Raw genomic sequence first — 23246 nt, forward strand, 5'->3', positions numbered from 1 at the left:
TCAGGACAAAGAAGCAGGAATATTACCATAAATGGAAACCTTCCTAGTCTCACCCCGTTATCCACAGAATAACGGAATGAGACTAGGAAAAAATATAGCTGAAGAAATATAGCTTCAGCACAAATTCTGTTAAACAAGTAATGTATGTAAGCCACTTAAAACCTCTGTTCTGTAGCTATCATGTTGCAGTAGCTCCAAAGAACTGTAAAACTTTCAGGATTGGAAGAAGATAGCTGGGTAGTAAATACCCCAAGTAAATTCTGGGGGATGAATTTAAGGTGCCTCTACAACAGCCTGAGTAAATAAAGTTTTACAGGAAGAATTTCTCTATCCCTGTGTCAGTATATCTCTCTGTACACTGATGCACTACATACTGAATATGATTATTGTTTAAAAGTACAAGAAACTTGTCCTGCAGTTCATTATAAACTGAACTCACTAATTCACACAGTGTAAGAGCAGTTCTTTCATGTTGAACTTAAAATGTTACTCTAACATCTGTGTGCATCTTCCTTTCAGTTTCCTGACTCTTCCCCCTTTTAAGTACATCCAGGTATTCTAGATTTTTGCTTCATGGCCTCCCTCAATCCCCACAAAAACCATCAGTTTTCTTGCATTGAAACCAGAGTTAATTTGTTTATTTACCTGGCAGAACTTGTTCTATCATATCTCCCAGAGTTGGAGCTGACTGCTCATGCCTCGTAAGTCTTAGAGCTAAAAACCACACATGGAAAACACAATTTAGGAAATGTTCAGGGGTACCACAGGGACACATATACAAGTTTCAGTTGAGTTTTCCTACAGTCTTCCTAAAGTCTTTTGACATGTCTTGCAATGTTTACAATACAATGAGAGGCATCGGAAAATATGTTTCAAATCTGGTTGTCATATGAAGCAAATAAGAGTTATAGCAGAGTTTCCAATTTACCTTGCAATTGCAAATGTAGAACTGGCTAGTAGTAACACTCATTGGTGTCCTTGCAGCTTAAATAGTAATGGAGATACTGTATGATGGCTTTATCTAGAAATAACTGCTTAGTAGAACTGCAAAGATATTGTTGTAGTTCCACATAGTCTACATTTGAACCCAAACCTTCTGCACTAACCGTTGCTTTGGTATAGGTTAAAAAAAAACAACCAATAATCAAAGGGTTATTGACATTTGATCTTTTTTACATGTGTTGTTCTGTGTGTTTTACCAGAGGCATTAAAGCCAACTTTTCTGAAACATGGATATCTGAAACATGGATAGTGTTCCGTGGAGGAAAGTAAAAGAAAATTTTAAAAAATAGTTCTTAGACAATAAGTGATGAATTGATAAAAAAAAACACAAACAAGAGGAGGTGAAATTGGCACAGGTGAGTGACAGCCAGCAGGAGAGTGAGGCAAAAAAACTGACAGACAGGCAGAGGCAGCCACTCACGCAGCCTGTTGCTCAGGGTCTCAGGCAATGACAGTGTTCTTTTGGACTCCGAGGGGCCCTTCACGCTGTCCCTGAGGGAACGCACGCTCTTCTGCCGGTTCCGAGCAAAGCGTGCTCGCTTGATTTTCCACATAGCAGTATCACTGAGGTTCGCGACATTTGTCCGGACAGCTGTGATAGCTGAAAGGGAGTGACAGACAGCCACTATTAACAAATGAGTGCATATAAAAACAACTATTATCCTCCACTATTTGGGATGTACCTCCAAACTCAAAATTATGCTGTCCCCTTCTCAATAAGCAGTTATTACAGCAGGAGTTCTAAAGTCAGAACAAATGCTAGACTGCCTGAAATTACTGACCTTCAACAGGGAATGGATATACTGTATATGGCATATTTTAATGGGTGAATCATGAGTGCTAATAACATTTATGACCACTTCAGAATTAACAAGTGGGCAATGTTATTTAGAAACACAGGCCAAAACAGTATATTCCAAAATGCAGAACTACTGTAAGTGCTACCTACATTTTCAAAAGTGGTCAACAAAGGAGTTAAAACATTCAGCATGCAGTGTGTATAGTGCCTTTCTAGGGTGCAATGACTATCTAGTGTGTGCAGTAAGCCTACAAATCCAATACAGCTCTCTGGAGACCTTTGAGAGCAATAGTTGTAGTAGCGACATATTTGAAACTGTATTTACCATCAAAGGTGAAACCTCATTCTGTCATGCTTATGAAACAGAATGTGTAGTCCTTTTCTGATCCTTTATAATGTTTTTGGTGTTTTTTTTTAATTCAAAAACTGCACATAAGCATTTTTAGATGAAAATCGCCTGCATTATTAAGGTAGCATGAAACAAGATTGAAAATTGGACTTGGGTTTAGAATTTCAGTAAGCAAAATGTTGGAAAAATACTAGAGAACAAAGATTTTAATCTGCCTCACTGGAACATGCATTTGATTTTCTTAGAAATGTTTGAAGGTTAAGAGAAAAATAAATGAACATGCCAGGAATAATATTTCATCCACCATTTTTAGTTAAAAATAACTTAATCCATCTTTTCTGTTGAAAACTCTTGGCCTCGTAAAGTCATTACACAACAGGAATGGCTCTTCAGCATCAATGTTCTTCTATCACTTTTACTATTGTAACTTTTGGTAAAAGAAAATGTGTGTGTTTTCTTTTCCTATGAATTTCTTGAATATTTTTACTGTGTAATTATAAGTAGAACACGCTACCAACCATGACATGTCTAAAAATACATTCTCTTTATGTGTCAGAATGCTGTTTCCCAAGGATTTAAAGACTTAAATTAAAGACTTAAAAAGAACACATACTGGTGGGGAAAGGAAACTCTTTGTTGCAATCAAGATGAAGCTGGGCCTCGAGGGAGAGGGTGTCAAAACGGTTCACAAAAAACTCCCAGCTGAGGGCTGGGATGTCCTGCTTCAGGAAGTGGAGCAACAGAAGCTTGCTGAGAATTATGGGACGGTCTTTTATTACTGTGTCAAACTGAAAATCCAGGCAGAGGCACAGGCCCTACAAAGGGACAAACATAGAGAGATGAATTTAATAAAATGCCCAGGACAGCTAAGCTTCTTTTGTAACAAGCTCCTTTTCAGACCAAGTATCACAAAATTAATTAAGGAACTGAAATTGAAATAGGCCCCATAACAGACAATGCAGGAGAGACTGGAAGCCGAGTAGATCAGAAAGCAAAACCTTATCTAATGTAATTGGATTCATTAATTCTATCCTTTTTTGTGGCCAGTTTTTCAATGTTCTATTATGTTAACACATTGCTTGTGTGAGGATATTTCTACACCCCAAGCTTTTTTAAGAAAAAGGTGTTACATTAAATACTCTTGACTCTATTTGCCATGCCATATGTGACTTACACAACAGTATGGTCAGTATTTACAAAAGTAAATGATGTACGAAGGTACCAAATCCATCTCCAAATAATGCCCAAATAATCCCCAAAAGGGACCCTCAGTGCTACACTAGCTGGGGAGAGTTACACTTGCCTGTAATGCAGGCCTTTTGATGGTATCCAGTAGTAGTCTGGCCCGTGTTGCCACAGCAGGGTTGACATCTTCTACCGCTGCCAGGAAGCAGCAGAAGGAGTGGGCCAAGGAGTACTTGAGCAGGTGGTTTTTTGTCACAGATGCTATATCTATAAACCGACAGAGTACAGCTACTCTCTCCACTGAAACACAAAAGAAAAGAGAGGACAGTTATTGTTGGCCTGTCACACCGATTAAGTGCTGTAGCTCTCTCAGTCCTACATCATCCTCTCTATTTACAAACCGACACTGTTTATCTTAACTTTGAGGGCAATATGGAGGTGCAGTGATTAGCAATGCTAACTCGCAGCACTGGGGCCCTGGGTTTCATTCCTGGGGTGCTGTCTGCATGGAGTAAGTACAGTATGTTCTATGTGTGTTAATTGGCATCTATAAAATTGGCCCTAATGTGAGTGTGTATGTGTTTGTGCTTGTATGTGCCCTGCGGTAGACTAGTGTCTCATCCAAGATGCATCTTGCCATGTGCTCAATGTTTCCTGAAACAGGCTCTGGGCCACTGAGACCCTGAATTGGATAACTGAAAGTGATGTGATGATGTAATCTTTGAGAGACTTTGAATTCTTTTTAAATGTGTTTTTCTTTTACTTTTAATTTTCATACACTGTGGCTAAATTAAGTATTTCAAGAGACACAACTCTATGAAAATGTATGAATGACCAATGGCGTTTAATGCTGGCATTAAAAACAAGTCCAAAATGCCTGCTCTACACCTTAACACCAAAAGATGGCAGAATAACAAAAGGAAAGGCACATCCATCCTAACTGTAAAAAGAACAGATACAAAGGGAACAAAGGTTTATACTGTAAAAACAGCAAAAATAAACATGCCCAAAACATCAAGGCTGCATTTTATCCCTACAATGATTTCAGTGTCTAGAATAATTTAAATAAATAATTTAGGACAGATGAGGTCTCAAAACTTGCAGTCATTTAAGAAAAGGAGAGACAGTCACCATAATATGACAAAAGCACCAGGTTTGATAAGGCATAAGGCATTTAGTATTGTTTACTCCAAGGTATATCTGGATCCCTGGTGTATTGTACTGTATATGCTTGAACTCTAATGGGGTCCCCATGCTCCCACACCCTGGTCCAAGGTCACCAATTTGCTGAGCCAATAGCTGAGGCTGGATTAAAGACACTTCCTCTCGATCAGCACCGGTAACCATAGGAACTAAAGATAAGACAGGGAAATGCTGGCATTCAAGTAAATGTCTTAAAGCTCCACACTTTTGAAGTGAGATGACAGTATTTCTGTGAAGATGATGTTTCTGCTATCAGTTAGTACAATCCTGATATTTTCTCTAATAAACCAACAATAGACCAGAGAAAGAATACTGTACGGTCATGGATACAATCATTTTCAGAGTGTAAGTCATAGAATTTTAAAACTGAGAAAATGGCAAACAAGGTGGTTCACTTTTCTCATAATACTTTAAAAACTATCATATTTTTATTTTTCAGAGAGATAAAAATACTTAATGCAAGCATTAGAATTATAATTTTGATGATAATAGAAAAGAAGATTACATTGGGAACAAAGGCTACAAAAAAAACAAGGGGAAAAATGAAACAAAGGATTGGGTAATTAAATGCTTATACCTAAATGCTAGGAGTATAGATTACATAAACACATAAACACATTAGCTGGCAGTCATGATGTTTTTGGAATCACAGAAACATGGCAGAGAGGAATGTAACAGTAGTGGATACACTCTGTCTGTGAAAGATGGAAAACTTATAAGGGGGAAAGGTGTAGCACTATAGTACTATATATCAAAAAGAGAATTCAGGTTCAGAAATTTAAGATAGAGTCAGACTAATTGAAACCATTCCAAAGGTATGGTGTCAGGATTATGCTATACTGTATATAGACCTCCAGATGCTGATATTGATCATAATTGAACACTGTACAATTAAAATAAGGATTTAAAAAATGCAGAAAATAAAATGGTAGACATGGTTAATGATGGCTTTTTTACCCAGTGTGTCAAAGCACCTGCACAAGTTGTAGATACATTTTCTTTTCAAATAATTTAGAAAATGGAAGGCAAGCCGAGGTGAAAGAACCACTTGGAAACTGTTATGGGCACTCATAATATACCTTGAAGTACATTTTGAAAATGTTAGAGTTGTGTCCAAAGCAATAAAATTCCAAAAAGTAGTTTTTACAATAATGTGACACAGTTTAAGAGAAACACTATGGGATGGAATAGAAATAAAATGAGTTTAAAATGGGTGGCAATGTTTTACACAAAGTTTGTTCAAAACCCAAAACAAATTCAGAGAAAAGGGTAAGTAAGTAAAGAGCTAAAAACAATTGTTCAATAAATCAATTAGGAAAAACATAAGGGAAAAAATGCTTTAGAAAATTATTATAAAACAATGAATAAAGAATACGTCAAAAGGATAGAAGAAAGGCCTAGACAGAAGGAGCCTTTCTTATGTTCTAATTGAAAATGATTAAGATATTTTTACTTTTATATGAGCCTTCTGCTGTTCCTGTCCTGGCAGTATGCTCACCCATGAGCGGCTTTCAGTATCAGTGGAGTCCTCAGCCCATCCTTACCTGCTTCAAAGCGCAACTTCCAGTCTTTGCTGTTGAAGTTGCTGTCGATAATGCCCCAGAAGATGTCTGCTCCATGAGGGAGGGAGAGGGCATGGAGGAGCTGGGGAACTGCCAAGGAAGCCAGCTGGCAGAACTCAGACTTCAGCACCCGCCAGAGACTGGAAAATCACAAACAATAGGAATTCTTTTCTGCCGCATTGTTGTACACCCCCGCTTCACACTGGGGGACCAATACCAGAAATATTTTGCTATGGTGCTTGGCTTCAAGTAATTGGTAAAGAAGTCACTCAACACTGTGGTATTTAAAATCTTTACATCTAAAAAACTTCATGATATCAGAAAAGTAATCTTATTCGGATACTCTTATCGTGCAGCAATTGTGTTTTAACTGCTTTATCCTAAGATGTTTACACTTTGTATGGACCATAATACTCACGGGGAGAACTAGAGGGGAAGAGCCAGGCCAACGAAAAAGGAAATGGCTCATTTACTAAATGACTATTTCACTCAGGAGGTCACTGAGTGATACCATGCTAATAGTATCACTCAGCATAACTGAGCAGATGCAGAAGTGTCTCAGGTACTACAAGCACTGAAGATCAATAAATTCCTATGCCAAATGGTATTCTTCTAATTTGTTCTCAAGGAAACAAGAGTTATTCAGAAGACTTTGAAAGAATTCTTATAACAGTCACTTAAGACAGGGGTAGTACCAAGAGACTGCAGAATTACTCATTACTATGGACTGTGCAAAAAAGTAACATCACATGAGAGGAGAAAAACTGCAAAAGTACAGTAGAAGTCTTTCCACAAAAACTCAAGAAAAAAATAAGAAATTGAAAGCACTTGTTGGTTCTTTCTTCAGTTGTCAGCCCCTGAGGCTGCCTTAGTAACATTTAATCTTTTAGTAACGTTTATTACTTTTCTTCGATGTCAGCCCTTCAGTCTGGCTCTCTGAGTGCTGTCTCTCTGGCTCGTTTGCCTTAATTCTCTCATCAGTGGGGCTCTCCCGAAGAGTCTGTTCTCGCCCTTTGGCTGTTACCTCCACACCTGCACACCCAATCAATTTATGCAGAGAGGATCAAAGCTGTCAGCTATTACTGCAGTAACTACTGAGAGCCACATTTTCTAAGATGATCATTAGCTGATGGCTTGTCACACAAATGTAGTACCCATCTGTAGTGGCTCCTCCTTATTGTGTAAGCATAGTGTGGAGGACCAATGTACATAAACATCCATGTTTAGTGAGGGTTGGGAAAATCAGGCTGAGGCAAGACCAACACTGATGTTTTTACCCTCCCAACCCTAATGAGGTCCATACTGATCTTTCCATTTCCCTTTTTCACTGATGGCCTATTCTAACTGGCTGATTCTGTTTGGCCAGGATCATATATCAAACGCAAGATATCACTGACTACTGACACAACAGCAGTCAATAAGTTTCAATAAGTTAATTTATTGTTCTCATCGTATTTTCTGTTTCACCATAGCATTATCTCAATTTGAGATGTTACTGGTCTATTCTGAACTCAGAGTAGAGATCATCCATTGTGTCATCCTCTTTATTGAGAGACATCAGCTTGCCGACAGCTGACAACAGTTTCGTCCATAAACTAGTGAACAATGCAAGCGCTTTATTTAGATCCCTCCTAGTCTCTAGGACTGTTCTAACACCATCTTCTAGCATCTTAACCCAGTTTAACACTCCAGATTCCACTTCTCTGCTTCACCATCCACAAACAAGGTGAGAAAACTGAATCAAGTAATTAAAGACCAGTACGTCCGACTTTTATTATGTAAAATTTAATGGTATAAATTATTAGGTCTAAATCAGAGAACAACCTATATGTAAAAAATATCCTAGCAAATAGTCAACATAGATTTAGATTAGAAAATGTAAGTCCTGCCTATGATCTTAAGTTGTTAAGAGTTACAGTACATAAACAAACACAGAATATGAAGTGGTGTATTTAGATTTTGATAAAGTTTCTCATGAAAGTTTAATTCTCAAATTAGTCATTCATGAAATGTGAAAATATAATCTGATTTCTTCAGATAAGGGCAGAAGCCTTAAATTAGAGTAATTTAATTAGCGGTGTACCACAGGAATCTGCGCTAGGACCACTTCATAATTTATATAAATGATGTAGAGTTATAGTTGCTAAACAATTTATGTCTGCAGATGATATCAAATTAAAAAGATAAGCAAACACTGTAGAAGCAGCAAATGAAATTCTAAAAGATTTAGATAAAAGATTGTGCAAATGGTTTGCAGATAATGCAGATAAAGATAAGGTATCATTATTATATAACAATCATAATTTTTAAGGTAGAAAAGTGAAAAAACAAACTAGAATATAAACACAAAATAGGAGTTAGAAGAAGCTACTGAAAAACCTAATTTATCTATGTTAGCATCATTTATTTTTCTGGAAAATGTGGGAAAGCCATTAAAAGGCAAAATGTTAGGATATGTAGTGAATAATTTAGAACTTAAAACAAAGGACATTAGATTTGTATAATATAATAGTAAAGCCTCATTTAGAAAAGATGTTTTTTCCAAATTATGACCTAAGAGGATTGTACATCATAAGTGCACATTCCAGAAAATTGCTGACTTTCTCTGGCATTATGTTAGCACAATCACTTTTTTTCCTACCTCGGAATTAACATCTTATCCTGAATGTAGGCCAGAAACTGAGGGTAGTCTTTCCGAGCAATGTATAAACACTCTCCATGAAGACAAAGGATTTTCAAGCAGTTCAACATGTTGAAGAGAATATCTGGTTCTTCAAATTTAGGCATTTCCTGTGAGATAAACAATAGAGAAGGTCAACAAAAAGCAATTTGTTGAGAAAGAATGAAATGTCAATACACTGACAATCATGGTAATTGAAAAAAAATAGAACAAAGTGTGAATATGTGATGTCACAAGGCTGTACTGGTAGTGTGCTCCTTCTGTTCATACTATAGGGAGACAAATACATACTGTAGACAGTAGCCACAAATCTGTCTCCATTTGTGAATATGAAAGGTTAGCCCCTTGAAAACAATATCCAAATTCTCAGAAGGAAATACCAGAGAGAACAAATCAAAGAAAACATTACCTGCAGTATTGTGTAAATAAGCTTTAAGGTAACTGGCAGTTGTTGGTAAGAGAACTTCTTGTCAGCGTTGTTCTTCATGGCTATGGAACATGTATGAAAAGGAAAATTAATACGTTGAAAAAATAACACACTGATATTCTGTTCAACAGCAACTTGTAGTCCGTTTCTCTGAAAGGTTCTGATGTGCTACATGCAACTACAGTATGTCCCTTGGTCTATCTGTCAACTACTTCTCTTGGCAGAAAGTCCTCTAGCATAAATTGCCTGTGCCATGTGAAGTCAGAAGGAGACTTACTGTACATTAGTAAAAATCTGCTATGCCGCGATCTGGTAATGGTTGTGAAGCCAATAGATCATTTGCAGGCAATTTGCTAATTCACTACTTTTAAACATATTTTCATGGGTAAAAAAATGTTGGTTGTTGACCATATTCTTAAAGATTTAGGGATTCATTGTATATTATTACATTATACTGTATATGCATAATCCTTCAGTCCTCTGGGTCCAAACCCATATTTACTTTGTCTCATTAGGTTAGAAACAGTACCTAGAAGGAGTATCTATTAAAAGCTTAATTTTATCAATTTAATGCTACACCAGAAGCTCTGAAACTTTGATGTTGATGAGATTTTTAAAGAGAAAATTTGGACCTGGAAGATTCCTAAGGAAATAAGTTGGGACCTTCTGTACTTTAGAATTTGTGGATGTACTGTATAGTTGGGTGTTGGGCAAATATTTTTTATTTTTATCTGGGTATCTTTCTCAAGACACAGTTAGAGTAGAAGAGGTACTGCAAAACTAGCTGCATAGAGGCATAGCTCACACCCCCAACGGTGAGTCCACAGATCATACACAGTGAAGACTGAAGTCAACGAAGCTGTGCCTGAAAAGGTCACAAGTTATTTATATTTTGAATCCTTCAGAACAAATTAGTGTCACCTAACAAAAAGAATAAACAACAGTAAAAACTGTATAGAGTTCTTTCTGAAGATTAAATACACTCTTCAGAGTTATCTTGCGCCTAATGAAGAAAGTCTTTTGCCAAAGCATGATTCCAGTGCTGATGTATAGATGTGCATCCAAGATTCTAATGCAGGTATGATTCATAAAATACAAGAGAAGGCAGGAAAATTAAATTAAGTAGTTTGTTGGAGCAGCATGTTTGTGAAGAACCAAAGATAGGGACCTTCTAATATTCTCATTCCAGCAGTGGACTGAAAAGGGCTAATAACCATAATGATCAATGGGAAGCAAAATTATCTTCAAGTATCTATATTTAAAGAATAATCCTAATCCTTGTATTAAAAAGACAGTATAATAAGAATGTCATTTACAAAATAACATGGGGTCATTAACATTTACATTAATATACAGTATAATGGCTAAAGCACCTTCCTTGTGTATATTCCTTGTTGCCATGGATACATACGGGGGTAGTCAGGAGAGTCATTCTTGTTGCCAGGATTGTCTCCCTGCCTGCCAACCGGATTGTCCTCCTCCTCCATCTCTGTGCCAATGGTAAACTCTGGTCGAGGGAAGATTAAGCTTTCCTCCAGGCTGTCTGTTGGCTCCTGCATGGTGGCCATGAGAAACACAAGAGCTTCACCATTCCTAAAGATCATTTTTCCTTGACTTTTTTAAATTTGGAATCATATTTTTTTAAATCCTCTTCAAATTTGTGAAATTGTCAATTATTAATTATCCCAGTTCACCAGCACAATGCTTGCAGCAAGAAAGCAGAGACTAGACTATAGGCACACATGCTCCAAACCTTAACCCTTTAGAGTTACCCACTGAGCTTACCGACTACCTCAGTCTTTTACGTCTTTTACTACCTTTAGTCTTTTAAAGCAGATTAAAATGATTTATCTGCTATTAAATATTTTGGTAACATCTACAAAGTCCACTTCAGGCATTTTACTGCATGAACCCAAATAAAATGTATTATGTCCTAGCCTCCAGCAATTGCACACTGAGTGATATTGTGAAAGAGATTTATATTATTGGAGAAAAACTGGAAACCAGCTAACTTGGATTAAATTTACATCACCCTTTAAAATGTGATTTCACTTTTCTGAGAAAAAGGCAGTAATATTTCTTTGTAGCCTATTTGCTGTTTTTTTTTTTAAAATGACCAAAGTCAGTTTCCACAAAGTATATGTATTTCTGAACCAAAGTACGGGGTTCTAAAAAAGTGTAATTGTAAGCTTAAAGAAATAGATAAAAGAAGAAAGCTAAACAGGTGAAAGTATCAGCTTGTTTATAAGCCCTTTCTTCACCCACCACCAGCCGAATCTCCTCCTTGGGCGCCAGTCTTTCCAGAAGCTCGCAGCCCAGCTGGTAGCAGAGGATGCTGGACTGGCACAGGTTGCACTCCAGGGCCTTCTCGTCCTTCTGGCAGGTGTGGGACCCCCCCCACGGCGCCTGGAACACGTTGTTGACGATGCTGATGATGTCTTTCGACAAGCTGTTCTCGAGACCCAGGGTCACACCGTCATCTTGCAGCTCCATCTGTCGGCCATAGTTAATTAGTTCAGTTTCTCACCAGTGGAAAGAACTGATTAAATCACATGCTTGTTTTTTGTGTGTTTAGTTGATTTTATAGAATATATATATTTTTTTAATTACTCTCTTTCAAGAAGGGTCCAACAGCACTCATCAAGTAGGAAATTAAAGGATTTTAGATTTTTATTGAGGCTTCAATGTAGAATTTGTAGAGCTGGAAAAGAAGGCAAAATATTCTGTTTTTTATATATTGTCAGTTTCTTACTAACAAAATTTCTGCAAGTGAAAATGAGGCTTGCTTCCAACACAACGCTACAATACTATTCCGTTGCACAACAACAAACTCATTGTCACGATCGTAAACCCCTCCTCTTAAGGACGCTCCAGCCCTACCTCGTTTATATTCATCTCCAACACCTGCCTCCGGTTCCAGCCCCCTGTCTTATATAAACCAGACGTTCCTGCTTATCGGGGCTCGGCTTTGAAACATGGACACCCGGAAGCCCGCCTACCCGCGAGTCCAGGAGCGACTCGACGGCATCGGCTTCACAACGGCGTCCTGACCATCTGGATCCAGGATCAGGGAGCGTCTTTTCCCGTGACCCCCTTTTTATTCCTCCGTCCCTCCGCCGGATCCCGCTCCGGTTTTTAACTCTTCTGTGTGTCTGTCAGGATGGATTACCCGGCTTTGGACTTTTTGCTTCACTCATGGATTTGCATCGGACTCCCTCGGACTGTTTGCCTCGGCCACACCTCCCCGAACACTAGCGCACCATGGACACGCCCCCCTGTTTTCCTTCCAGCCCCAAGCATGCCTCTTTCCCCGTGTTTTCTTCCCTCCAGATTGTGTTGTCTGCATAGGGCCCTGAAAGAACTGTTCGTGACACTCATGTTGTTCAACACACTGGAACAACATAAAATGACTTGCCGGTGTATTATTCTGTATATGGAGACGAGTTCAGTGTGTGATGGTCATCTTGCAAGCACCAAACATGACTCACTTGCTTGAGGATGAGGTCGAACATGAGGATGAAGCAGCCAAGGTTCATGTCATCGTCTTCGCAATCCATGTCAAGAGTCCGGTGGCCAGAGGCAGGGCCAAAGTTCTTGAAGGGGCTCCGGAAGGGGCTACAGCGCAGGGGGCTTCGGAAGGGACTCCGGAAGGGGCTGGGGAAAGGGCTCAGGGTGTGGTGCTGCCCGCGTCTCCCAGGATCAGACACCACACTCACCTGCACGGGGGTAGAGGGGATGTACAGGGGGTGGTTTGTTTTTTTGCTCTGCTGTGCAATTTAATCTATGCATCACAGATCAGAGAAAAAGCAGAAGAAAAAAGATAAACTGTTCTGGACTACTTTATACAGCCCATTTCTTTGATCCAACTAGAACATTGGTTTTCTAAACCTATAATTCTTTATTGTGCGTATAAAACATTAAACAAGCCCCATTTTTAAGAAGACATGTTCCTAACGTCCTTCAGAAAATCTGTTCTGGTTTTCTTTTCAGTGAAGCTCCCCATTACCTTTTGACACTTAAGTTTTCCTCTTCAGACCTACTGGTGCTTGTTACTTAAATTAATGTATAATGAGTTTTTATTTTAGGAGGCCCATTTTTAAGAGATCACATTCAATAAGAACTCCCAATTGAAAATGAAAGTAAAGTGTAGAACAGCATATAATTATATATACTATAACATTATTATGAATCATGCTACAGTTAATTGAATCATAAGCACAATTGCAGGTCTAAGGTCAGTAGCAAACACGATTATAGTAGATGCACTGTTGCTTGACTTACACACTACTAAACTTAGGATGAAAAGTTTCTCTGTGTTTATGGGAATTTTTGTGGACAGCCTTTGAAAGTCCCCCTGTTGAACAGAAACAATCATAACACATAAAACACAACGATCCCCTAAGAAAAGAGTTGAAGACACCTGTAGTTGCGTGTCACACAAAGTAAATGAATGTACTGTAGATCTAAAATCCATGATCAAGTTAGTTGGATGAAAAATCTATGCTGAGAGGGGGTCTAAAGCTCTAATAACAAGTAAAAACAACCACAATAATCATTCCTACCATTACTTTGCAATATTTTTATTTTGCCTAGAGACACTGAAGTTTGGGGAAATTTGAGAAATCGTTAAACGACTAAGTATCTCAGAGCTACTCTGTCTTCTCTGGTTAGAAATATTTTAAATTCTTACCCTCCGTGCCCCAAGATTTCCTGCCAAGTCATTGGCTCGTGCTTTTCTCTGATTGGCTAATTCTTTTACAGAATTGACCCCATCAGAGAACATACCGATGAGCAGCTGCAGTGGTACCACAATGTCCAGCTCAGAGAGCACCTGCACAAAAGACAAAATGCAATTAATAAAATGTGATAAGCGTCAGCCTTTTCTATTAGTATCTGTATTGTGTGTACCCTGCTGTCATCAAGAAATTGAACATGGATTAACGTTTCCTCCCTAAAATGAATAGGCAACACAGATTAACTGGAAAGGGTACATAAAAAACCATTGATCATATTAAATTGTTCCATACTAGTTATTCAGCTCAATAATTTGTTCCTATCTTTATAGTTTATCTTTATATCTTAGTTGTTTTAACTGGCATGGGCGAAAACCTTTTTCTTTTGGAATTCCAAATTGGATTCACCAGCTGTTAATGAGCTCGGCTGTTTTTTTCTACTCGTGTGCTAGCACAAGCTAGCACCATCTGCTTTCCGTACTGCAAGCCCCACAATCTCTACAGTAGATTTAGCATCAAAGTGATCTGGCTTGCAATCACGATGCTTACAAGCACACGGGCGCTCAGTCTGCCCCAGGGCTCTAAGGTCTGTGTTACACGGCATGCAAGGATAGCCTAGCTCACTGAAATCCACCCCACGCTGCAGCACTGACTGTGTGGTGTCTCTTGAAATGTCACTCACAGTGTACTAAAAACATAAGCTAAGATCACATCAGCCGTGACAGGGATAAAGGGTTCATTGTGTCCTCCAGGCCAGGAGTTTTACCACTTAGCATCCTCTGATACTCTCACATTATAGGACTTCAGATCTGTACTCACATGCAGCCATAGCAAAGCCTGCTCCTGAACAGATGCTGGATACCCAGAGAACCGGCAGCTGATGAAACCAAACATCTCCTCCATGGAAAATGGCAAGGGGCATAGTTCTATATCAAACATTTTGCTGCAACAATACAAATAGATGAGGACTGTAAATTCATCAGAAATGTCATCATAGACAACAATGACACTGCATAACACAGCTTATTGTGTCTGTGGCAAAAAAGGAGCAAATATTATCTTCTTTCTGAAAGGCTCAGCTGGTAAAAATAGTTTGGTAAGCAAACTATTTTTTTGAAGATTCACACATTTTGTTGTATTTTTCACTGCTTACACCAAGGCATTCTTTCAGTGCAAAAAATACAGCAATAAAGCTTTGGCCATTTAATGAAATTTACATAAATAACGTGTTTATCTGAACCAAACATGCAAGTGCTTAGCAATTTAAAACAGAAATCCATTCTTTCAAAAACAATTACACGGTCATTGTGCATTAAGACTTGCAAATTAAATAAAAGCCTTTGAAAAGTCTCTTCCTCTGTGACTAAATTAATTGATTCACATGACAGTATAATTTTAGGATTAATACAAACATAGGTAATTAGCTGTCACTTTTGTTGTCTACAATGACATAAAAGCAGACTCAAAATGTGACCATTTTAATACATTATTCCGTAGGCAGCAGAAATATGAGTGGTAGGTACAGTATGGAAAGTATGGAAACTGCAGTATTTTCCTTGTTATAATACTTTACTGTGATGGTATTAAGTTCTGCTACATTGTACTCTGTTTTCAACGGGGCCCAATATAATAAACAACAACTGTGTTGTCAGGTTATTAGGAGGTGCCTGATAAATAGTGTATGAGTAGTTTGACCAAGCTATAATTTAAACACAGTAAAGGCAGGATCTGCTATTGCGTGAGTGGGTGCTCTAGAATCATGAAATTCATAAACACATGGTGAGTAGGAGTGGGAAAGATTAAGGCTTAACCTCCTTCGGAACCTTTGTTAAAACTCCATTCAATAGAATTCAAACAATATACTGTATACTGTATATGGGTGCATCTCAAGAAGCAATGGTGACCTGTCAGTCTTACCTGAGCACCTCTCTGAATTCCTTTAGCTGGCTGTCTGGCACCTCTGTCCTGATGGCTTCCAGCCACTCTGGCATGATGCACTCCCAGAGAGGCTGGCTGATGACATTATAGGGGATCAGACACAGGATGCGATTCAGGCCTTCCTTCAGCTGCATCACTGTGCTGCAGGACTTGTCCCAGTAACCCCCCACCTGAAAGAAGATTACACCTGGCACTGAGAGCTCACAATGTTTCTTCAGGTATTACAAAGACAAAAAAAAAACATTTTCCTTCTGGGCTATAAATATCTAAAGATATTTATATCAAACTAACTTTGTTTAGATAGGATAGTAAATTACTCACTACAAAAAAAACAATTTTATCAATCTGAATTATTACAGGAATAGTTTCAGGATTACGTTTTCTGTATTCTTTATTAAACAGTTAGGATTTTTAAGTCAAATACAAATTAAAAGCTAAAAAGTGTTGTACGGAGTGCTTTTTGTGTGCTTACAGTATATCAGAACCGTATTTTTGTATTTTAATACATTTTCTCCTCCCCATTAATAAAAAAATCTTAATATACACTTTCTTCTGCTAAGATGGTTCTATATCATACACACAAATATATATAAGAAACCAATATTTCCTTTGGTGATCTTCATCATTTTCTAGCTGTTGTTAAAGCTTAGATGAAACAGTCACTGTGTCAGCCTGTTGGTCACCCACTTATTTGCCTTTCATGTTTTCTGAGTAAAGTATTCAAGCCCTCCCCCTACCCCGCTCTCCCTCCGAACTTACTCGAGCGAATTCCACAGGCTTGGGAAGCAGGCACATAACCATGACGTCGAAGCGCACATCGCACACTGTCTTCAGCCACTTCGTTACGAACTGAGGCTTGAGTTTCTCCACCAGGCTGCCCACCTCATCATCCATCATGTAGGCCGTGGAGTGGAACCATTGGAACACCATGCTGACCAGGCGGGCCAGGCTCTCCGTAGGGGTGTTTTCACTGGGTGTGCACAGGCTCACCTGTAGCACCAGGCATGTACCAATGCACAAAGCAACAGTTTATCACCAGACTTCCAAGCCTGGCAAAGTAATGCTGCAATACAGTACGTTTATTCATGGCACGTCTTGGGTGGTTAATTTTCTTAACTATTTCGGAAAGGTTGTCATAGTTTGTTTTGCAATTCTCCAAGATGAACGTAGTTTGTATTCATTTATAAGCTAGGGCACTTTAAATGCAAATAGCGCTGTGTATGAAAAGGTCAGACTTGCACCATCACACTGGTATGAACAATATTGTACCACAGATTAATGCTGTATTTCTCTGAAAGGCCTGGGGTCTGTATTCATAAATCTAAATCTATTAAATCTAAATCTTATCTTTCATGCCATGATTAAAAACCTTTCCAGACCAGCACTGAAACCTGTCCTAGGCACACCACAGTTATCAAATCAATGTTCCATTAGTCCCCTACATTGTAAATGGAAAAGCGGACCATTTTGTCTACAGTTTATTAAGTTACCTGAACCTCAGATCTACCCTGCATTTTGGAATAAGACACATGGCTGTCTGCTATGCTGCATGTCTTGATTATTTCAGGATCATGAGCATCAGCGTTATCCAAATTCACAAAGCGAGACTGGCGACTTTTTGAAAATTGCAAGATAAAACATTTTGTCTTCTGTTTTTACTATTTGCAGGAATACAGTACATTTAGGAAATTCAGGGCAGTTATAGTGCTTTGAACTGTAAGAAGGCTCTGCCACGCACGTAATTGAGCTCAGCTTTTTTAGAAAGTGTCTTCAATTATCATACGTTTAAGGCTTGTAGGAATTCTTAAGATTTAAAGATGCATCAATTTAAATGTATATACTGTAGATACTGTATATAGTGCATATACAGTACTGTACCTCTATAGATGTTCTGCTTAAACTGATCTCATTGACTATTACTGTACTTCAAAAATTGTTTTTCTTATGATAAGCTTGAAATTCTCTTGATCCCTTTCTAAGAAAAGACAATAGAAGGATATTAATCTGCTGTTGTACCAAACTTACTTTGGACCAAGACCGTGCACAGTTAAACTTCTGTTTAACCTGATGTAGACTTGTGTCACTAATAGCTGGTTTGAAGTTGGATTTAACATGGGTTGTGTGAAAACCTGCAAAGTAGGCAGGTTTTCAAAGGGTCAAAGCAATCCCAGTTAAGTCCTAACATAACTTTTTTGAGCCATAAGTGTTACTATGTAAAATACCCAGACCACACAGGCCACTATTTGTGTACTCTGTATTACACACGTCTTCAGGTTGTCACCACAGTGAGCACTGAATAAATGAACAAATTAACTTTAGGCTGCATGCAAGGTTCTCACCAAAAACCAGATGCCAAATTGGCTAAGTAGTCGCTGGTCGTGCTGGTCATCATCCTTGTTGTCAAAGTCGATATTATCCAGAGAGTGATGGGAGGAGGACAGGCCCATCTGTCTGCGCCGATTCATCTCATACTCACGCAGCTCTGCATGGAACTCTGCCTCCTTCAGCAGGCTGCCACAAATAGAAATGTACAGCACAATGTACAGGGCGTTCAGGGCAGATAAATCTGTCTACATCACACAAAAAAGCAAACATTTTCCATCACTGCAAGGTAAGGGAAATCCTGGCTGCCTAATATTCTCAAGCATTCCCATCCTTTATCTTAATATTATCCAGTTTTAACCAGTTATTGTTTGTGGAATAAATAAAATTGCCTTAATTAAAAAGTGTTACTGTGGTGTAATTAGATTTGAAGCTATGAAAAGAAAGGCCTCAGGAAGCATTATACATATGATACAGCATAGGAAAAAGGCTAATCTAACATTTAAAACCAAATACTGTATTCCCATGTAGGAAATTCAAATACCATAAAATAAAAGTTGGAGAGGAGACTGTTCAGCCCAGCTTTCCCATCTGTTTGACAGCAACTAAATAACCGCTGGAATAATAGAAAGTTTTTCAAAAGTTGAAAAAGTGGTTTTCTGCCCTTTAAAGTCAATTACCAGCAAAATCAATTTCAATCTATTATTATTTTTTAATTATTTGGAACATGATCTTGTGGTTTAAAGTGCAGATGCCAAACCATGAGTCAACATTGATACTGTATGAGTCATGCTTTAAGCCTCAGGAAAAGAGCTGTTTCTTGACTGTTGTGTTAATTGGGAAGTCAAGAGAAAGTTAAAAGAAACAGAATAGGGAATTTCTGCACTTCTGCAGTGCTCTGCTGAAGCACCAAAACAGCTAAACTGCAAAAATGTGCAGTGCAGGAAACACAGGAGAAAGGAGAGCTGTTACATACTGTATACATTTCCGGTGCAGTATCAGTGGCTATTTTGTCTGGAAATATAATTCATCCTCTAGAGGCAAATAGAACTAGAAAAAGTACACCAATGCTGTAGATTCAGGATCTGGCTGCTGGAAGGCATACTGTACTGCCCTCTCAACTAGTCTTGAAGATGACACGCAGCAGAAACTGAAACCTGTAGGAAACATTCCTACAAAAATGTGTAATACAGCATACTCTACAGAGTGCATTGGGAGTTGTAATATTATTATAATTCATTAATCTAAAAAATCTACTGTACATGGTTAAAAAACTTGAAAACATACATGTCAAAAATAAAACATGTATTACAATCTTCTTTTACACTGAAGCCTTGACCGGAGCACTGGAAATTATTAAAATGTGATGTGGTTATATCAGTTATTGTCTTTTTTAAGTAAATGACTTCAGAGAGGCTGTCATCAGACTTACGGTAGATGTGACTTCACCATCTACTGTAGGCGCGTCACTGTGAATATGATGAAAATATCAGTCTGCTTTATGCTGGTTTTATTTTTCTTTAAACAAATCATACAAAAAATAGACTGTTCCTGCAAATACAGCTACCTCAGGTTTATGAGCACACCAAGTGAACTAAAGAATTAGGAAGGCAGTACTGGGGGTTAATGGGAACTGCAATATGGCTGCCCTGATAACGGGCTTGAAGATACACAGCTGCTGGCTCTAACTCTGCTCAGAGAGGGGATCTTTGTCGATTCACATCTCGCCCCTACCTGATGACTGCTTCCACAGTGCACACCAGCTCCTCCGCTCCACACTCGCGGGTATTGATGGGGGGAGGGGATGTCTGGTAGAGGTGGGTCTCCGCCGAGGCTCCCACTTCGCTGCTGTGGTGGTTGACATGGCAACGCTTGCAGTAGCGGACAGGTCTGTTGCCATGGCGCCCGCAGCAGCCGGCTGAGAAGCAGGTGACGACTGCCCTTCTGACGTGTGAGCTGCAGTTCTGTTGAGGGGAACAAGAGTGATACAGAGACACCATGATCTGGATTTTCAAGGAGACTGAAATAATTGAACAGATTTACTGAACTGTGCATTAAGAGCAAGCCTTACTCCAATGTTTTCTGATGAAATTCAAAGAAATGAAAGCTTTAGTATTACTGTAGTAATAACAATGCTAATCAACAAAGTACAAAAATATAAAGTGCCAAGGGATTTTAACATGGAAATGTTATTTGAACCAAGTATTGCAACAGGTTTAGGTTTCGTGTACAGCTTATTTGTCATACCCTTATGATTTACGCCATTCAAAAATTAAAAAGACTTTATAAAAATATAAGGAATGCATTGTGTACCATATGCAGTATGTGCATGTTTCAGTCAGGGATATGGTTTTCATTCATGTCTGAAATAATCTTTGTTATACTTTAAAATTGGGTAAATAATGAGTCAAATATTAAAAAAAAATAATAAATGTAATTCTGTTTTTCATGAGCAAAAAACAAGACTTTTAATTGCAAACTTACATTTGTGACTGAAAATGAATTTATCTCTTTTTATCAACTTAGTTTAATAAATATTATTGAGTCATTTTATTTTTTAAAATCTTCCCGTATCTAAGGAAAAAAAATACTTTTAAATTTAAAATGAAATGTAAAATAATCAAAACACAATATTATATATATTATTTTCTAAGCTCACTTATTTCATTAGATCATAGTTTTATTTTTTTCCCCTTTGTTCTTATGATTTCATTGACATACAGTGTATATTGCAGGTCAGCTCTCCTGGAAATATACCAGGAGTTCCCATATCTACTGCCAGTTAAAGTGCAGTTATCTACTTTTGTAGCTCATCAGGTGGGAAATTGCTTTCAATATTAAATTTGCTATCAACTATTTCTTGGAGGTAAAAAAATAAAAAATCATAGCTCAGAATGTAGCTTAAAAATCTTGTGAAACAAATTTAAAAAACAGTAACAATTTCAAACTTCACATTTAAAAATAATACATTCTAAAATAAAGGACCTCACTGATAATGCCCCAGAGCAAGCAATTTTCATATGATCACTTAATCACTGATGGCCTGTGACTATTAGCTCTAGTACAGTGGGCATTGTTATGAAAGTGCAGAACAATCCTCAGTCGAAACGACATTCTCTAAAAATAAAACCAATAGACATGGGCACATATTTAATCTCTTTAGGCTTTGAAAGCCTGGACCATTTAGACAACGCATTATGGTCATCACATTATCATTTTGTTGCCAATGACATTAACAACAGCTCATCAGATCAACACATAATTTTTCCTCAAATGCTCAGCTTAGAAAAGCTTTTTTTATGCATTTAAGAGGAAGTCATGTTGATGTTTGGTTTCCTACATAAACCTTGCATGATTCCTGCCAAAAAAAACTGCTAGATTCTTAAGGGCATAAGAAAATAGGAAACAAGGATACAAGACAATAGAGGTGAATAAAAGTAACTACATGTTTAATGATTCAAGAATTCAATGGAGCTGTTTTTAAAGGAATCCTACAATGTTGGCTTCAACATCAAGTCCAAGGAGTTATTCCAGAACTCTGTGAAAAAAAAGAATCTCCTGTTTCTTGTCCTGAACACTCTTCAGTACCATTTGTCTCTTTACATACTTGTATCATTATGTCAGTGCAGAAATGAAGCCCGGCAGAACTGAGACAAAATAGAGAAAAACTTTGTTCGATTCCTGAAAGTAGTGTGGCCATCACAGCTCCCTTATGAACCTTTTCTTCATCTTCAGAAGGTATCCTGTAAGGTCTTTTAGACTAAAGCCCACCCTATTAAAAGATTAAGGAAACTAAATCTTTTTAGCCTGCTCAGAAAAGATCACAATTTTCAGATTCTTGAGAGGCTTTTACAAAGTCAACGCAGGGGACATTTTCAAAATCAGTAATGATTCAAAGACCAAAGGGCACACATGGAAATTAAAAGAATGTCCAAAAGAAAAAGATAAATTTTTGTTTTCCCAGAGGGAGTAGAGATCGTGAGCACACTCCCTTGGTGTGATGGAATTCTTGGATCATTAGGTTTAGGCTTGAGCAGGAGCAGCTGAATGGTTTTTGCACCTTCTTGATCTTTCTCAGCTTCGTGTTACTTAACTTATTTTAAAAGAAAAAAGTAATGTCCCATTTTACTACCAAGCAATTATGCAGTTACCACCACATTTGTGAGATTTTAATATTAAAACTAGAGGTTTCATAAATTATAATTAGGATGGCCTTTTCATCACAGAAATTCTGAAAAATCTGAATCTTGTTGGTTTAGTGTGGAAAAAAAATCTGCTTATTTTAAAATCAATTAAAAGCAAATAGATATTTTGTTGCAGTCAAGGACATATAAAAGTCAGCACACCAGGAGAGGCAATTTGGCCCCTTCAGTTTGTTTGACTGCTAACAATTAGCTGGCTTGAAGATCTCCTCTAGCCACTTCTTGCAAGAAGACAAGGTATCTATTTTAATAACTTGGCTGGGTATAAGAACACAAGGGAAAATGTCATACTGAAATGATTGATCTTGCATCTTCCTTATGACCACAGCAACAACATATTTACTGTAAGGTAATTTCTTTCCTCTGGTTAAAGTGCTTAGAAAATTCCATTTAGAAAGAGCAGACCTTGCTCTTGCTCAGGAGACCAATATACATCGCTTGTTAAGAACCTTTAACGAGTTATTAGAGCAGGCTGTTGCAGTTTGTTGCTTTGGGATGGATTCAATTAACGTCTTTAAGTTGATACACTAGTTAAAAGGAGTGACATGGGACTGTTAAATACATTCCTATTAGGTCGTACTAAAGCATTTATTGCATACTACAATTAAATAAATAGTACTTGAGATTAGTGTGCACTGTAGTGAGAACATATTTAGAATTAGGCTATACACAATTATATTTTTTTTCTTTAATTGAAAAGCTTATTAATTCTGTTCCCTTTTTCTTAGAATATATTTGGGTATATGTTTATTTACAATAACTGTTATTTCATTACCATCATTTTACTGACCATGGTAAATCAGTAAATTTACATTTTTCAAAATGCTGACACCAATCTATTATT

General features: G+C 37.8%; 1 protein-coding gene across 3 annotated transcripts in view; it reads right to left on the reverse strand.

The window, feature by feature from the left end:
* unc79 (unc-79 homolog, NALCN channel complex subunit) overlaps positions 1–23246 on the reverse strand; it is an 81964-nt gene that overhangs the window by 33574 nt on the left and 25144 nt on the right. For 2 of the 3 annotated variants that reach the window (XM_088924836.1, XM_088924835.1), the window contains exons 12-27: positions 19935–20164; positions 18218–18389; positions 16638–16868; positions 15858–16048; positions 14760–14883; positions 13898–14038; positions 12696–12923; positions 11473–11700; positions 10619–10760; positions 9190–9269; positions 8742–8890; positions 6083–6240; positions 3454–3635; positions 2764–2965; positions 1424–1603; positions 646–714 (exon numbers count right to left, since the gene is read on the reverse strand). In XM_088924836.1, the coding sequence (XP_088780962.1) occupies positions 646–714; positions 1424–1603; positions 2764–2965; positions 3454–3635; positions 6083–6240; positions 8742–8890; positions 9190–9269; positions 10619–10760; positions 11473–11700; positions 12696–12923; positions 13898–14038; positions 14760–14883; positions 15858–16048; positions 16638–16868; positions 18218–18389; positions 19935–20164 (2707 nt within the window). The remainder of the gene's footprint in view (positions 1–645; positions 715–1423; positions 1604–2763; positions 2966–3453; positions 3636–6082; positions 6241–8741; positions 8891–9189; positions 9270–10618; positions 10761–11472; positions 11701–12695; positions 12924–13897; positions 14039–14759; positions 14884–15857; positions 16049–16637; positions 16869–18217; positions 18390–19934; positions 20165–23246) is intronic. The other variant, XM_088924837.1, reaches the window with a different exon arrangement.

The sequence above is a fragment of the Atractosteus spatula genome, chromosome 9 (genome assembly GCF_055471065.1).
Source record: "Atractosteus spatula isolate fAtrSpa1 chromosome 9, fAtrSpa1.hap1, whole genome shotgun sequence".
Taxonomy (NCBI): domain Eukaryota; kingdom Metazoa; phylum Chordata; class Actinopteri; order Semionotiformes; family Lepisosteidae; genus Atractosteus; species Atractosteus spatula.